Consider the following 17,914-nt stretch of genomic DNA (forward strand, 5'->3'; position numbering starts at 1 on the left):
CATAAAATTTTCGAAATATATTTCTTGTGAAATGCTTTTGAAGAAATTTTTCAAAAATTTACACTATTTTTTATTCCCGATTACTTGTATATGGATTTCAACTCCACAGTGTTTATTTTTATGTCTACTATATAAAAGCGCGTGAAGAATTAAAAATTCTTTTTCCGCAAAATTTAGATCGAGATTTAATAAAAAATGGTTAGAGCTAAAACATCGCCCGAAATTAATTTCCTTGCAAAGGACATTCGTTAAGCCTATTTTAATGATCATGTTCAACTTTTCCGTTTGTTTACAAAGAGGTTAATTATAATCCCTTAATCTTGTTTGTATTATTATATATTACTAATTAAGTAAATGAGCCTGTACACTAAAAGGATAAATTAATGTTGGATTTATTTTTGTAAATAGGTTTCCAAGAATTGTATGTAACGTATAATTTTGAAACTAAGTTTTAAAGAGAAACTTAAGAATAAAAAATGAATTATGTTTGGGGGGGGGGGGGGTATTTTTACGAATTGGTTTCTGAAAAACGTTTTTTACGGATTAGCTTTTGGAAATGGCCAATACACATTTCCCGAATTTAATTTTCGATTAAATCATTGGCATGAAAACGAGGCACTTCTTAGTAAACTTTGTAAACATATTAAATGCAGCTGGTCAGAGACTTGTTTTTTTGTTTTATAAATCGTCTTATTGTTTTCTTAAAAATTACAGTTTTTTTAACGAAACTACATCTCCAGTAGTTATAAACATTTGTTTCATAAAACAAGAATTGCATATTTATTTTGCGATGGTGAGTAGCAGTCAGGAAAAATAGGAAGAAACTGAAAGCAAGAAACTTAAGAAATTAAAGTTTCATTTTATATACTTACATTTTAGGAGAGCGTCCTCAACTTACAGGGGCTGAAATTGAAGATGCATGCTAAACTGTTGCTTTTACAAGAATCATTTCTACAGAATTACACAAAGCCGATTTCATACAGTAATAGTGGAAAAAAAATGTTGTCTATAATTAAAATACTCATAACAAAAAACAAAGAGGGATTCACCAAACCTAACTTCCCTAAAATTCCCCTATGAATATGTTCATAAATGTTATGCTTAAGGACATCCAAAAATTTCTGATAACATGCATCTATGTTTTATAAAACTTTCTTATATGTCTATTAATAATCCCTGAAAGTTAGGCCCATTCAGCTGTGAGTTCAAGAAATAGTAGTTCCTTTCCAGCTTTTTGCCTGATCTTGTGCATGGGTTTGCGGTAATTTTGCTTATTCATTCAATGAGTGTTCTGTGAGCTCGCCATCCTGTTATAAAAAAGATACAAAGAGCCCAGACGAGAGTGTGCGGCGAAAAAGGTCGTTTGTCTGAAACAATAATTTAAACAAACAAACCAATTCGCAATATAAATCGAGCGTCGAAATTATAGGTTAGGTGTGCGATATTTTCTTTTAGGGATTTGGATAAACGGATGGACATCCATACTTGTACATTGGACAAAACTTTGTCGCACAAAAGTGACAAAAATTTTCTTTGGTGACAAAAATTATGTCCGACTAAAATTTTGTCTGACGAATGAATTTGTCCATAAGCAAATTTTCTAAAATTTTAAAAATTTACATGTATATCTCGAAAACTCATATAGGTTATATTCTGTTGATAGAATTTTATAGGCAACCAACTGGTCCTTTGACAACAATATTTATTGAAGTTCATGCCAAGATCAAGATGATACTGAAGTGGTCAAACCAAAGGGTAAAAGAAAAACCCGCCAATCATATACGAGACGGCATCGGAATTGTTAGAAATCGAGATCAGTAGCATAGTGGTTAAACCAAGGGATTAAAAACCTTGTATCGTATCGTAATCATCAATCGAATCATCAGAAAATGAAAAAACCGTAGCGTAGAAAAAAAAACTGATCTTATATATTTACGAAATTACACTTGTAAAATACCTTTGATGCAAGTATAAGAATTACCTTTGATGCAAGTATAAAAATATACCTTATTGGTAAAAAAAAGTCGGCAAATAAATTAGTCGGCAAATAATATTAGTCACCTAGCCAAAATTTAATCACTTTTTGCCGACTTTATTTTACTGATAAGGTAGGTTTGCTAAGGATATACAATGTTTGTGGTATTTGTTTTTACCTGCATATTAACTGATTATATAGATAAATAGGAAAAATCCAAAATGGACAAAATTTTTCGTCGGAGAAAAGTGACGAAAATTTCTGGAGGTGACGAAAATTTTGTCCGATAAATTTTTGTCGAATAAGGAAGGTATCTGATTAAAAAGATTTGTTTGCCGCGAGACGCTATTGCAAGTCTTTTGTCACATGTAGCTAATTGGACTTGTTCTGCAAGTAACGTAGATATTGTAGTGAAATCAGGTTTGATATTGGAACCAACAAAGTACCACATCCATATTGCTAAATCTTGCGTTTTTAGCTCCTTGTTTTGATAATGTTTTCACGGGTATTCATTCTGTCAGCTTTAGATTCTAAGAATTAAGCACAATTTCTCTTTTGCGACAGTTAGAGAGATAACTTCAGAGATTATTTCATGTACAGAGTATTCGTAGATTGGTAATTATAATATTGCTAGAAACTTTTGCATTGAGCTTTAAATACTGGCTTTTTGTTTCTTATTACTGCGGAAGAGATTCTGGTATCATCAGTACTAATAAAGTTCATTCCTAGTGTTACAATCTCGATTATACCTGATCTATATTAGAAGTAGCTTCTGTCCACGGAGAAATTACAACGGGATTCTTCTTCTTAGCAATATTTTTTTCTTGAGCACTGACGCATCCTCGTTCCCAGCGCTTGTTGTCTCTTTTTATGTATAGACCTCAAAAAGATACAAGAAAATCTTGTTTCGATTCTTCTTCATTCTTCTTTCCACTTTTATGTTTTAAAGTATTCTTACTTTTCCGACATGAGATAATTTGTGGTTCATTGAAGAATGGTGACGATTGTTCTTCTTTTGTCGTGTTAGATTTCATTTGAGAAAAGTTTAGGGGGTCAATGATATTAAATGATCAAAAATGTTTCGTACATGTAATAATGTAGATTGTCAGTTCCTTAAAAATGTAATTAACTACTTTAGAAGCACTTAATGAAATCACACACAAGAGATAAAGTTGTGAAGGAAGTGACGTTCTGCGATAAGTCGGGAGCGAAGTTTGTTTTTGGATTCTGCACTAAAATGTAGCCCGTCTTTTCAGGTTATGCGCATGTGCATCAGAATAGTACAAATGTACGTGTCGTATTCTCGGGTAAGCCTCGGTCTTTGGTGGCGTGAAAACATCGCACACTTTAACCATAGTCACTATGCTTTTACTAAGAACAAGTACTGAAAGTGGAGAGTACGGATGAGCTGTATTCTAATAAATGGACACATTACTAAAAATTAATATTTTTAACTCATGTTTTCGGGGCATCAAAAAGCAGAGACACTTTGAAAGGGATAAGCAAAAACGAACAAGATGATGAAATCGACAAAGAGGTCACACCGAATAAAAGCAGGAAGTCAATTGCTGTAAAGAAGCTTGATTTACTCTTAAAACGTTCGGAAGCTATTATTTCTAATTCCCAAGTGAAACCTCTTCCAAGTAATAAACCTCCAAAATTATCTGCCTTTGCATGATGATGAGTAGCCGAAAAGTGCAAAACTGATGTATTATTCGATACAGAGATGAGATTCATCATTCAGCTCACCGTCAACAAAACCAATTTGCTAGGTATAATTTTCAAGGTGTACCGAGAATGCAACAGGCTATGTCTATAATACTACAACCTGCACCTGGAAGGTCACATCAAGGGAAAGGCCAAGGTACTTTGGATATGCAAACTGGACAATCTTATATGGAAATTATCAACAAATGATTAAATGTTTGTCATTTTTTTTTAGTATTTTTAAAAAGTTTTAAACGTTAATGAAACTTATACTATAATGATAAAAATATTTAGCTTACACAAAATAGTCCATAAACTTCTCTCTTCCTGATTTTGCACTCTTAGATGAATTGTGCCCAGGCCGTGGAACTTGTAATGCGATTTAACAGCAAAAGATTTGTTAAATCCTGATCCGCCGTCGCCATTTTAAATAAAAGAATGAATGACTTTTCTAAAAATTTGATTATTTGATGAAACCGATTTGATAATCAGTGTAAATGAAAAATTCGATTTCATCGAACATTCGAATTTTCATCTAAAAACTTATCAAACAAAAATACGCTGTTTATGAAATTTTTTGATGCATTTGCGCCCGCCCCAAGATAACTCTATATGATGTCGTTGCCATATGATGTGACTTTGGAGTGCCATACGCGCGTGTGGGTGGACGTGGTTTACTGTGTTACTTTCGCCAATACAAACTAGCCACATTACAAATGGCGGATAAGATTTGAGCCACGAGTGCTGTACTTCTCTAGTAAAAATAGCATATTTTAGTTACAAAATGCCTATTAATTGCAGATTTTACAAACAAAAATATCCAGAGGTAAATGTTTTCATTATTTTAGTTAAAACATGAGTTAATATATATTCCTGAAGCAGCTAGCTAGAGTTTTAGCCTCTCGTCTGAGGAAAAACTGGTTTATTATATGTTTGTGATTGTATATTATGAACATATCTCGTTCGTGATTTGCTGAATTTTATCAGGATAATAGTTGGGCTGTTAAACCTTGTTAAATATTCGGTGACCAGATCATTTGTCTAGGGACCATCATCAATCGATTTCCATCTTTTTATGACCATTAGACATGGTAAATCAAGACTTGACCTTTCCCTCTTTTCCCCTCTGTTATACATCGTTTAAAAATAGATGAACTCCTGAGTGACGAAAAAAAGATGCTAGGATTTGGTGAAAGAGGTCTTTTCACCAAGGTGCCAACTTCCTGTAAAATGGCAAAAACAGCAAGTTTGGTGTTTTCCAGATTTTGCTTGTATCCATTTTAAAATTAAGAAACCCCATATATACTTTTTGGTTCTGGTAAAGCATCAATCTTAAAACTCCACAGGAACTCACTATGTCAGAAAAACACAGAGTTGATGTCAACATTACTGCGTCTATCGTAAAATTGCGTGAGTCAACATGCCTTTCCCAAATGTCCTGCACATAACTTTGAATTAAGACATAATGGCACTGTGTTGGTATCACAAGTTTGTTGGCGTATATTTTAAAGAAGGTTTAATTTGATACAATTTGATTGATATATGTGTCGGTTTTCAATCAAATTTTGTGAGTAAACATAAAAGGGCCTATACAAGTTCACACAGTAAGTTTTATGGCAAACCAAGGTGCATATCCCAAATATTGGATCATCAGTAAAAGTTTTAGGAAACGTGGGACAAGCAAAAAATATTATTTTAATTCATTTTTTTAATATTTATTCATTGATAAAGTTTGAATGCACATCCCTTAACAGGTCTAAAATTATTAATGGCAAAAAATGTTAAAATTTGCTATTGCTTAAATAAGGCATCTTAATTTGTGCAGCATAATTAAACCTGAAATTCCTTAAATGTGAATATCTTAATAACGAAAAGAGCTTTTTAAAAATAATAAAAAGCCTCGTTAACTAACATTTTAAGCTCTATAATAAAGTTCAAACACTTGCGATTTAGTATTATGTAAACAAAATCAAAGTGGCTACAACTACGTGACCGTATTTCTACGACCGTATTTCTTCTATTTCTTTCTTTTTTTGGTAAGTGATCGATAACAAACCATGTGCGATTATTTATGAGGTGAAAAAGGTAAGGGAAAAATGTGCTGTCTCGTTGTTAAAGAAGATTAAGTCACATGATTTTATGGGTAAAGATAATTTGTAGGTGAAAGGCACCTGTAATGGTGAGATTTTAATTGGTTGAGAGCACCACTGCGCGTCGGGTAAGTGACATAATGTACAGTTTGTGAGTAGCGAATGTAAAACAAGTCAGAAGGGCCGTGCTTGGGACGTGGAACACGCGCGCCTAGGGGTATTCTGGATGAATAGAAAACTAGGCTAGCGACAGAATGTACTAGTCGTAACACCCTGGTATGATTACCTGGTATGATTACTAAAAATATTATTCTTGATTAAAATATGCTAAATATAAATATAGTATAGTGAGACGACACCTCAAATAGACATGCCCTAAAAAATACATTTTTCAGAACACCCTTTACCATTGTGATTGTTATTTACTAGTCAAATAATTGAATTGTTTTTATCCTCAAACATATAAGCATGTAAAGATTAACCAGCGATTTTAAGAGATCAAACGATCATTGTTCTATATATGAAACAAAATTTATATATACAGCAAGGTTTTAATGAGGTTTTTACAAACTGTTTTGCACATGCAATGTATAGGCATTAAACTCATGCTTAACAGTAATTTGCACATCCAATCTATCGCTTTTCTAAACAATTTTGCATGCATGGCCTGCATGTGCGATTGTACATGTTTCTGGAGATTTGACTTATATTGACCAAAAAATATTATGTATTTTGCAAATTGCAATTTTAGTCCTGGTAGTGTTTTTCTGTGTTTCTTTTAAGCCTTGAGATTATATATTTCATGTATATGTATTTCTTTTCACATAGATTGATGATGTTGTCATGGTCAACGTTCGCTCCATTGCGGAGATGGGTGCATATGTTCACCTGCTGGAGTACAAAAACATAGAGGGTATGATCCTGCTTAGTGAGCTGTCAAGAAGACGTATTCGTTCCATCAACAAATTGATAAGAGTTGGGAGATCTGAATGTGTTGTCGTTATTCGTGTAGATAAAGATAAAGGTAATAGATGCTTTTTGATGTGTAAATTGTAGTTTTATAAGCATGACAAAGCTAAAATCTTTCAAAAGTTAAATTAAAACCCTTGAATTTTTAAACATTTCAGCCTTTTTACCTGAGCATTTATTTGATGCTATGTTTAACACAGAAGGGCATATTTTACAGAGGCTAGCAGTAGCTTAGAAATTTGTTAAAGTTACCTACTTTTTAGGGAAATTATTTCAGAGAAAAACATTTTGGAATCACTAAACATTTTTCACAGGAATGAGAAGATTCGTTGAGATTACTGAAGTTAAACAGTGTGATTAGTATTATTGCAATCAATAATTAAAGAGAATAACTTTCTTACAATCTGTAATATCTTTCTGTCTCTATTCTTTGTCTCAGGAGAATATCCGCTTTCACTTTTTAATACTCAAATTCCAAATCAGTTTGTGTTGAGGATATTACATTTTTGTGAATTTGTCATCTTTTTTTTGCGGAATTACACCGCAAATAATAATCGACTGCAAACAATATCAGTCCCTTGCAACATTGTTTTTAGTCGAAAAAGGAAAGGATATTATTTAATGGTATTTACTTTAACCAATTGAATACTCCAACACAATGTACAAATACACTTTCTTTCAACTTCTTAATAATACCTCTTCAACTTTCAATTACACTAGTCCCCTCGTCAATCATTTTAACATTGGAACGTTGATGGGGATTAATATAAAAAAGCATCTTTTGTTGACGTTAAATATTTTTTGGTATTGCTGAATGAGTCAACAACCACAAAGAATGCAACCTATGTCTACCACTAATACTAAAATCCAACAAGGGTTGTCTCCTCATTCAACCTTTCATCAGCAATAACGTCATCCACAATAGACAAATCTCACAATCTGCCAATTCCCTATTAACCCAATAACTACAAACAACTTATCACCAGGTTCTACCAAAAATACACAATCATCAGTCGACAACCACTTCTTTTCCAAAAAGTCTTATTCCACCTGAAAGTAGAACACAAAAGCACAATATATTCAAAATCACCCATATAGTCATCGCACAACAAAACCAAAACTTTCCACAACCATTCGGTCCCATGTCCTACTAGGATCCTTCACAAACATTTTAATACAAAAAATTTTCAGAATATTTCATCGTTAATATTAATGTGTGCATCCATATACAAAAACATATGTGCATTCATCTTCCCCCTACCCTCAACTAACTGTCTTCTCTACAGTACAGTCTGAATGTAACCTTCCATGTACGCGCAACTCGCATAAATAATTATTTCATAATAGACTATTGTCTTTTAGAGAAAATAATTACACCATGAGAAATGGAAAAGATCAGGGGAACTTGTTGTTTAAATAACAATAACCTACATGTGACGATGTTGAGAATACTTTTGGTGCGAAGTCTATAGAATTTATAAACAAAAGCAATTAAAAATATAAAAATAAACTTTACTGTCCTATCTTAATTTTTATCTCGAAAGAATAAAAATATCTTATATTTTCAGAACACGATTTAAATACATCGTTTATTACACACATTGCTTTAAAACAATCTATTTTTGTAAAACTGTAACTTGCGTAAGTAATTGTTACGCCAATCTGAAAAGACTCAAAATACCTGTTATTGTCGTAACTCCCTCCTTCTTTATGTTATTACACATATCATATATATCATATATTATATGATTGTGAATTACGCTTGCTAGCTAAAATACTGCTGACTATCGCATAAATAGTCGACTATACAGGGAAAATAATATAAAAAAACATCGCAGAATATGTTTGTCGTAACACCCTCCTCCGTTATGATTTACATAACTTGCCAACTATACTATATTCCTTAAAAAAATTTGCACATGTGAGACATCATATAAGACTGCACAAAAAACATTAAAACAGCACTAAAAAAATTTTTAATAAAATAATTTTTATGTGTTTTTAAAAGTGAGAGGAGAATAAACTTGGTGTAAACAAAACAAAACAATCTTAACATGCTGTATAACTTTTGAAACAACATATATTCTGTATAACGTTTGAAACAGCAAAGAATAATTCTTGCTGTATAACTTTCGAAACAACACCATATTCTGCATAACTTTAAAAACAGCAAAGAATAATTCTTGCTGTATAACTTTCAAAACAGCCCAAGAAAACTTCCTGCTGCATAACTTTTAAAAGTTTTTGAGCTGCAAGTATTTTTATTTTTCCACCTTGACAGCTAGTTATTTTGCTAATTCAAATTTTTTCGCAACAAAAAATATGCTTGCGTAACACCCTCCTCCGTTGTAGAGTCAGCAATTGAAGAATTGAAAATTGCATGCCTTTACACCATAGAAACAAACAAAACAAAGTGTTGCAGGCCAGACTGCCAAAACAGAACTGTTTATTACGTTTTTAAATTGTGGTAGAACGAGGTGGAAGAGCGTGGGAGTAAATGGAAAATTTTACCAGCTAAAAATACTGTCACGCAAAACACTTGTATTTTAAAGTTATGCTTCAAAAGTTATTCCTAAAATTTTATTAAGAAAAAAAAAGATCCAATAAAATGTTCAAAAGGATAATATTTTTTTAAAAGGGATGTTTTTTCTGAAAAGTCTTTTAAACAAAAAACATACACATGAAACTTTTTTAACAACAATAATAGTTTTGTGCGCGATTTTTATAATCTTACGTGTAATGTTTTGTTAAAAAAATAGCATAGAATAAAATGTTAAGAAAGATATTTTTAAAACAGACTAAGTTTTAAAGATGCATGCACAAAAAATTTTTAAAAAACAATAGTTTTTGCGCGATTTGTTTTAATCTTTCGCATAGTTACCAAATTATTAAATTTTATTACTTCGCGCTAATACCTAAGGGGATTTTATGTTTAATAAGTTTTAACAATGAAACTAGCACTACACTACAAGAAAATAATTCCGGTATTGTTTTATCGCGAAGCTTTTGTTAAATCACTCGCAACATAGCTCTCGCAAAGATCATTAAAGTAATTATGATAAACAAAAGATAAAAGGGATTTCGACTTGCAGGAAAAGGTTTGTGTAGAACGTACACGGAAGGTTACATTCGGACTGTGCTGTATCTCCAAAGTAACACCTTCTGAAGCATTTTCCCCCCTTGATCACTTTCATGACATCCTCCTTCTGCACATTTCCATACTTCTGCAATCAACCACTAGCAAAATGTTTCTACACCTCTTTTCACTCCTGATAGACCCAAACTAAATAATTGATTCGAATTCCTCTTTATGGTTATACTCACCTTATTGATCTTAGGTATCAGCCTTATAAACCACTGTTGTATGCCTCAAAACCCTATAGTACAAAATCCCAGTATTGTCATAATTCATCCTAACCTCGTTCGTCAAAGCCGCATTAAATCACACGTATGGAGTAGTGTGATATGTTGGCTTACCCTTTCGTCGTGGCGGCAGTGGTGGTCTTCAGGAAAGTTTTATCACACTGAGTCATTGTTATTGCTCATTTCACTGGATTAAAAATTGTCTACTATTTTCTCACGTAAACAGAAATCTAATGCTGTTGTGCTTTTCCTGATAAAGAAGAAAACCTTTATTCTTAGGTTCCACATTTGCAGCGCTTTCATACTAAATCACTTTCCTACACCATCGACTAAAGCATCACAACTATTCAACTCTTCCAACCTAAATGGTAACAACCTAAGACCATCAAACATATCAAACTTCTTAATTATTTCCCACACATATTTAGGCATAACAACATCATCAATACTAACCTTCCTACTTTGCCTATCAAAATTATTCCCTAAAAAGTTCCATAATCTCACCAAATGTATAAAGTCCGGCCTTCAAGATCTACCTCTAGACGAAACCCCCCATTCACAAGAACATTTTAACCAGAAAAAATAAAAATTAACCTGCCCAACCTCAATCTTATTACCACCACCAACAGCACTCAGAACCAACCCACAAGTCGTACTACTATCTCTAATCCTCACATACATTTACCTCCCTCACAAATAATATCCCACCAATCCAATCCATCAACAACAAACACAATCTCCCAAATCCTCTGTTCCTTGCTCGGCACATATAATCACTCAACCTCAGCCCTATCATCTTTAGCAACTTATTTTCAGCTTCTGCTTACCTTGGGTTCCCATGACTACCAACAACATCAACGTTACGACTGACAGGAATATCGTGACTCAGCTTCGTAACGTGATTTATCAGACACACGATTTTAATCTCAATAATTGTTTCTCCAATCCTCATAGTAACCTTTGCAAGCTTAGCACTATAGTTATAGCCCTAAACATCACCAAGCCTGACCCAGCAACATACTGACTCTATAAGCCACAGGAAAATCAACTTTACTCCTGCATGTTTCCATATCTCCTAATATCACTGTGAACATCAAAAACTCTCACCAATAACCCCAAGTTTTAGTAAATAATTCTCTTTGCACCAACCTGATTAACGATCAACAAATAACAATATTCCCTCACACTTTTAGAAATCAACTGTAAAGCATTCCTCATCAAACCTCTACTTTTATCAATTATTAACCTCAAATAAACTAATCACCAAGACCATTCTAACATAGGGCCATATTTCACGCCCTATCAGTAACATATTCATTATAAACACTACTTTAACCTTCACCCGACCAAACGTTAAAATATTGAGAAAACTCACTTTCACAATGTAGTTTCACCTGAGGAGTGTGTAATATCCTCCTGGCATGATAATAAATATGAAACCTATAACAGGGTGGTCAGGGTGGTGATCTAAAATCATCTTTTTTCCTTAAAGTTTCTCATTTTTGTGAAAAAAACTCCTAAATTCAGCACAAAATGTTCTTTAAAATCCTCTATAATCCTCCTTTTCTTGGAAAAAAGATTTGTGCCCACCCTCTATAAAGAGATTTAACATCCCGAAGCCTTTCTCTAAATGTTCAGCAGAAACACATAAACACGTCGAGGCACAATAAATAGCAAAACCAAGTTGAACAGACTAATAAACTGAAGTACCTCACTACCCCACAACCTCATTCATATCCTCCCTATTATCAATTAAACCTGGATGACCGGTATGTGTAATACTGAAAATATAATGCGTAAACACATCAGGAAACTGAATATCAAAGAATTCCACCAACATCATATGTACCCGATGTTTATGTAAGTCCCTTACCCTTACCGGATAGCCGTCAATTTTGTAATCCCTTCCTTTCCCAATTGGATAACTCACACCTGGTTTGTACTAATAAATAATTTCCTTGTAAGATAACTATTTCCCCACACCAGCAAATGTTATCCATAAATGATCAGCAATGATATTCACAGTCTCATTAGCAGCATTAAACCCCCATGCCACAACAGACCCAATAAGATCACCCTCTACAGCCAACACAATAGTACTAATTGTCTCACCCATAGTTGTAAGTACAGATGCAATGGTAATCTCCTGCTCCCTAAACAACGTCATTACTCTTTCCTTCAACGCCACATCAGTGTTCATCAACTGCTTAAACGATTCCTTAATATTCGCAACCTTACCAGACAACTTATCCTTGAAAATCGAACTTTCTTCCTCATGCACACCCAAGTCAACTTCACAATCCTATTTTCAACCCCGGATGATTATATGGAGTTAAGACTCCATATAATCTGTCCACATCCATCTGTCTATCAATCCTACTAACATCAAATTCATCAAAACCTGTTAGAAAAAGATAAACAAATGCATAAGCATGATCGATAAACTAAACTTGTCTGAGATAATCGTGTCCCTAATATCACAGGGTTTAGAAAACGGAAAGATTAATAATGATAAGTTTAAAAGGCAAGAGATGAATATATTATGATTACTAGGGAAATCAATAAGGTGAATATTAAGGTAGGCAAAAAGCGATCAAATGAACCTGAAGTCAAAGCTCTATTCTGCAGAATGATTTTTATAAGTTGTTTTTCTATAAATGGATAGGATTTATTATGGGGATGGTGACTATTGGTAGGGTTTATTGGCAGTGGGTAAGTTGGTGAGGGCAGCTGATGTAGGTAGAGATGATGCTAAGACATGTTAACCCTATTTGGTATTGGGGGGAGGGGACATAAAGTGCCTGTGGCATTTTTAAAGTCTCATAATTTTTTAAATACTACATGAAATTCCTTGAAATTTTGTAACTTTTTCTAATTGTCTATCTAATTGTCCTGTCAATGTCACTTTGGCCTTTATTGACAGGTGGTCATATCAACTTTTGCTGTAGTGCTAAATATAAATGTTTTCCAAATTAACCAGTTGTATAAATATGCAATTACGTATGTGATAGTAACAAAAAGTCAACATACAATATTGACATGCATACTGTGTAATTTGCAGACCGGAATATTGGTAATTTACAGACCAGAATATTTGTATTTTCCTATGTCTCTATTTCCATTGTCATATGATGACGTCATAGGTCATTTTGTCACATGTCAATCCAAATTGTGTTGATTGGGTAGTTACTGACATAAGTGCTAATAGATATACCAAGTTTTCATCCATGACAGCTACTAACACTAAAGTTCTTGAATATTGATTTTTCAAAAAGATTTATTGAAGATTTGAATTCTGATCGATTTCCATTTTCTCCTTTGAGAAATCCTTTGTCTTTATAACACCTGTGTTGTCTGGTTTGAAAAAGATTAAGACACGTGTGTGTCATACAATGTTTTTACTCATAACTAACTATGTACAGGTTTGTTCACGTATATATATATATATACAAGTTGTCTCGCTTACCCAATATACAATAATACAACACCTGTATATGTTCCTAATAATATCTTATATTTTTATATCTTTTATTTTTAAAGATTAGTACTGTCAATAGTTTTAAAAAACCAACCAAACTGAACAAAAGTTTAATACTTACAAGGGTAAAAAAAGCCCATACCAAATAGGGTTAAGGAAACAACCAACATTTCAAATTACAAGACCAAATTACAAGACCAAATTTATAATATCACTTATTCCTAACGCCAAACAAAATCCATCAAGCTGACCTTCTATCCATCCAAAACAACATAACGTATTTTTAAAAGGTTTATTAGGACGTTAGTGGAGAGACTGTTTAGTCATCAGTATAGGAAGGAGATGGAAAATGGTGGAAGATGGAAGGTCGAGTGGGTTGCTAGGTTGCAGGGTGTGGTTCGTGGTATTAATGAGCCTAAGACCAGACTTATTGGAATAAGACCTTGTTGATGCGGTTAACTTTCACACTATGTATCAGAGTTTTATCATTACCAAGGAAGTATGGTAAGGTGTTGTTAGATGTGTGTACCTCTGTGGCTGGTTAATTAAAGAGTGGTTAAAGCGGACGACGGATCCAAATTGGTCGGTGGATGTGTATAAAATTGTGAAAAGGGGTATTGGTGTCAATCAACTGACGTTGTATTATTTGTATGGAATGAATTGGTATTTCGTTAGGGAGGAATTGTTCGTCATTTAGTTTTACGTAGCTGTCAACTAAGCTACTTTTGTTGTGTTTTTCTTTTTTCTTTTTGTTATGCAGGTAGTTGCGTAGGTTGTTATTTTTTGTTGCATTTTTATTGTTATGCAGTAAGTTGGTTAGGGAGTTGTGATTTGTTGGTTGGGTAGTTGATTAGCTAGTTGTTAAATGATTGAGTATTTGAATTTATTTGTTAGTGCCGGGTTATTTAGGAAGTTAACTAAAGTGATGGAAGGTTTAGTTCATGTTTGTGTTGTTGTGTCTGGCGTGTCCTCAGAACTACGCTTTTTTATGTAAATTCCTTTTTTTTCTCCAGGTTATATCGATCTTTCAAAAAGAAGAGTTTCAGCAGAAGAAGTAAAGAAATGCGAAGAAAAGTTTACCAGGGGTAAAACGGTGCGCTTTCATTTTTTCACATGTTAAGAAAAAAATGAAAACTCTTTTAAAAGTTCGGTACTTCGAAGGTATTTTTTACTTCTGTACACTGTTCGTTTTGTTGACAGGTGGCTAGCATATTACGTCATGTTGGTGAAATTTTAAAATACGAGAGTGACGATCAGTTGGAAGAATTATGTGAAAAAACCGCCTGGCTTTTTGATGAAAAATATAAAAATACCGGTGGCGCATATGAAGCTTTCAAGCACGCTGTAGGGTAAGTTGAAAAATTATTTAATTCTATCTTCGTTGTTTTTTGTTGAAAACACGTGGTAGCTAATTATGGCATTAAGCTATAAAGTTCGAAATTGCACTGATCAAGGTATTATGATCTACCAGAGGTTGCATGGGGATTTTGGTATTATTAATCTTTTTATCGATTTTGGGAAATTTTGTTTTATTCAGCAATAATTTGTCAAGATTAATTCTTACTTAATTTCTGCCTTTAAAGTACTTTTTTTGTTTCTTTCTCAGGGATCCGTCCATTTTAGAGGAATGCAATTTAGACGAAAAAACAAAGGAAGTATTAATAGCCAATATAAACCGACGTATGATGCCACAGGCCGTAAAAGTGCGTAGTGATATTGAGGTGTCTTGTTATAGTTATGAAGGTATCGACGCCGTCAAGGAAGCCTTGCGACAGGGTTTAAAATTTACAACAGAAGATTTACCCATAAAGGTGAACCCTTAACTTTATTCTCGTTTTGCAGGCTTTACGAACAGGTGTTGGAAATTCTAGATTTCACTTGGGTTGGTATCTAAGTATTTTTTCTCCCTATTTCTCCAATTTTTTCAAATTAAGGCAAGATTATATTAAAACCGCTATTGAAATTTATCAAAAAGAGAAGCACATAAGTTTCCTTGTTATTCTATTACTGATAACGTGTTACAAACATTTTTTTAAGTGAATTTAAGAACTTTGTACAGTGTTCTTATGTTCACATTTTTAGATCAATTTAATCGCACCGCCACTTTACGTCATTACAACCACGACGTTAGAAAGAGAGTTGGCGCTAGATACACTAACGAAAGCTAATGCGGCTATCAAAGAGTCGATAGAGAAAAGTAAAGGGAATTTCGTTGTTAAAATGGAGGTAGGAAACGTTGTACTTGTTTGAGTTTAAATTTGAAAGTAAACGCGACTATAAACTAAAATCTCTCAGCTATCTTTTGGTACTTGAAACCTTAAAAAGGAAAGACCTCTATTTGTTGCTTGCAACTTTTGTCATACATTCAGTCTGTTCCCTTTGACTGCTCTTAATTTTGTGTTATGTTTGTATGCACCAAACTTTCCTCGTATTCTATCCGTGTTGTTCTCATATGCGCATTGCTTATGTCTTTTATCGTATTTTTTCCGTGTTGTTCTCATATGCGCATTGCTTATGTCTTTTATCGTATTTTTTCCGTGTTGTTCTCATATGCGCATTGCCTATGTCTTTTATCGTGTAGCCCAAAGTTGTTACTGATACTGATGAGGCTGAATTGACGAAAGAATTAGAACGGTTGGAGCAAATGAACGCAGAAGTTGATGGAGACGATTCTCATGATGAAGATGAAGAAGAAGGCTCAGAAGAAGAAGAAGCCTCTGCCGAAACTTAACTGGGTCACTATTGCGTGGTTTATATATGAACTACCACCTGATTTTTTATGCTGTTAATACAGAGACACGTGACCTGTAAAATATCTGGTCAAATAAAATCTTACCTGTTACCACAAGTTTTTTAAATTTGACACGCATTCTACGCTGAAAATAATGTCTCTCACAAAAATAAAAAGGTCGTGTATTGCAAAAATTTACTAGGTGATCATAGTTCAACTCCAACCTAAATAAGCAAAAAACATTTAACTTTAAAGCATTTCCCCGTACGTACCGTTCTTTATTTGTTAAAAAATGTTTATTGCTTCGGATTTCTCGAAAATGTGCTTTCTCGATGAAACCATACTGCTATAGTTTTTTAAAGGTATTTTTTACATGGTATTGGTTCTTATCACGTGGCAACATAAATAAATGTTGTTAATCATATTGACACGTAATTTTGACCTAAGGAGCCTGCATTTGTTGATCGCGTTTGTTAAATTCGCAAGATCTGAGTAAATGTAAAAAAATTAAACTTAATTTAAAAAGTATTTCGCACATTCGTTGAAATGTTTGTTTGGCTTCGTATGCAATTATTTTCTTGTTAGTCGTCAAAAAGGTGAAAGAGGCGCCGTAGTGCGAAAAAATGCAAATCGCGTATTACATCCAATCGTGTTCGGAGCGCGCATCCGTTTATGTTCGAAATCCTATGCAATTCCACCGAACTAGCCTTCACTTGTTTCGTACAAGTGCAGTACGTGCGAGGCGTAGAAGAAGAAGTGATCGAATGAGAGGAAGCTTTTCTTTTTTCGATCTTATTTTGCTTTAATATTCAGTTGCTTTCATAACATTACTAGCTATTTAAATGCCTAGTGCTGATTTATACTTCAGCGCATTGAGAATAATGCCCTTCCAGCATCGTGAAGCCTATTAGCATTGTGAAGCCTTGCTCAGCTTTGTGAAGCCTTGCTCAGCTTGGTTAACTAATGTTTTTTGATCTCTTTATGACTTCGATTTGCTTAGTTAATTAATAATTAGTTTATTTGGTACACATATTAGTTATATATGGTATCTTATCTAAAAAAATGATAACTGTAGAGCCTTATCGGGCATCTATTGGTATTTTTTATTGTAAATCCAAAAGCAATGATATGCATAACAGCCACAGCACTAACTTATTTGAGGTATGTTTGAGTTGTATTACTCGTCGCCATATCGTTTTTTTAAAACAGCCATGTTTTTTCTGTTGATGGTAGATTCTAACTGTAATTTCAAGGTAGAAATAAATTCATGATCTACATCATATCACATCAAATCTGTTATTGGTTCCTTTAACCAGGGCGTCCTTAATTTGCCGGAACTGCTGGCATACAATGTATGTGTAACTTCCATAATACCTATTTGTTGACTATTGTATCAACAAATTATGTAAAAAAAAGGTCAATAGAGTTTCATAAATTACCAACAGTATTGGAAATAGTAAATTGTCAAGTCCATATATGCCTTGCGAGATTTTTAGTTTTACTAGGCGATGAAGATTATTTTCAGACCCATAAAATAATGACTTCGTATGCAATCAGCAATCGATTAATTTTTAGTACATGTGTCTACTATATGGGATACA

At 33.5% G+C, this 17,914-nt stretch overlaps 1 protein-coding gene across 1 annotated transcript; it reads left to right on the forward strand.

Annotated features, from left to right (window-relative positions):
* The first annotated feature begins 4,335 nt into the window (after positions 1-4,335).
* Positions 4,336-16,424, forward strand: LOC130654730 (eukaryotic translation initiation factor 2 subunit 1-like). Its single transcript, XM_057457347.1, has 7 exons — positions 4,336-4,508; positions 6,601-6,796; positions 14,596-14,675; positions 14,783-14,931; positions 15,189-15,393; positions 15,665-15,808; positions 16,164-16,424. The coding sequence occupies exons 1-7, from the start codon at positions 4,467-4,469 to the stop codon at positions 16,311-16,313; spliced, it is 966 nt and encodes a 321-aa protein (XP_057313330.1). The 5' UTR covers positions 4,336-4,466; the 3' UTR covers positions 16,314-16,424.
* The last annotated feature ends 1,490 nt before the right edge of the window (positions 16,425-17,914 follow it).

This window comes from Hydractinia symbiolongicarpus, chromosome 8 (genome assembly GCF_029227915.1).
Source record: "Hydractinia symbiolongicarpus strain clone_291-10 chromosome 8, HSymV2.1, whole genome shotgun sequence".
Classification (NCBI taxonomy): domain Eukaryota; kingdom Metazoa; phylum Cnidaria; class Hydrozoa; order Anthoathecata; family Hydractiniidae; genus Hydractinia; species Hydractinia symbiolongicarpus.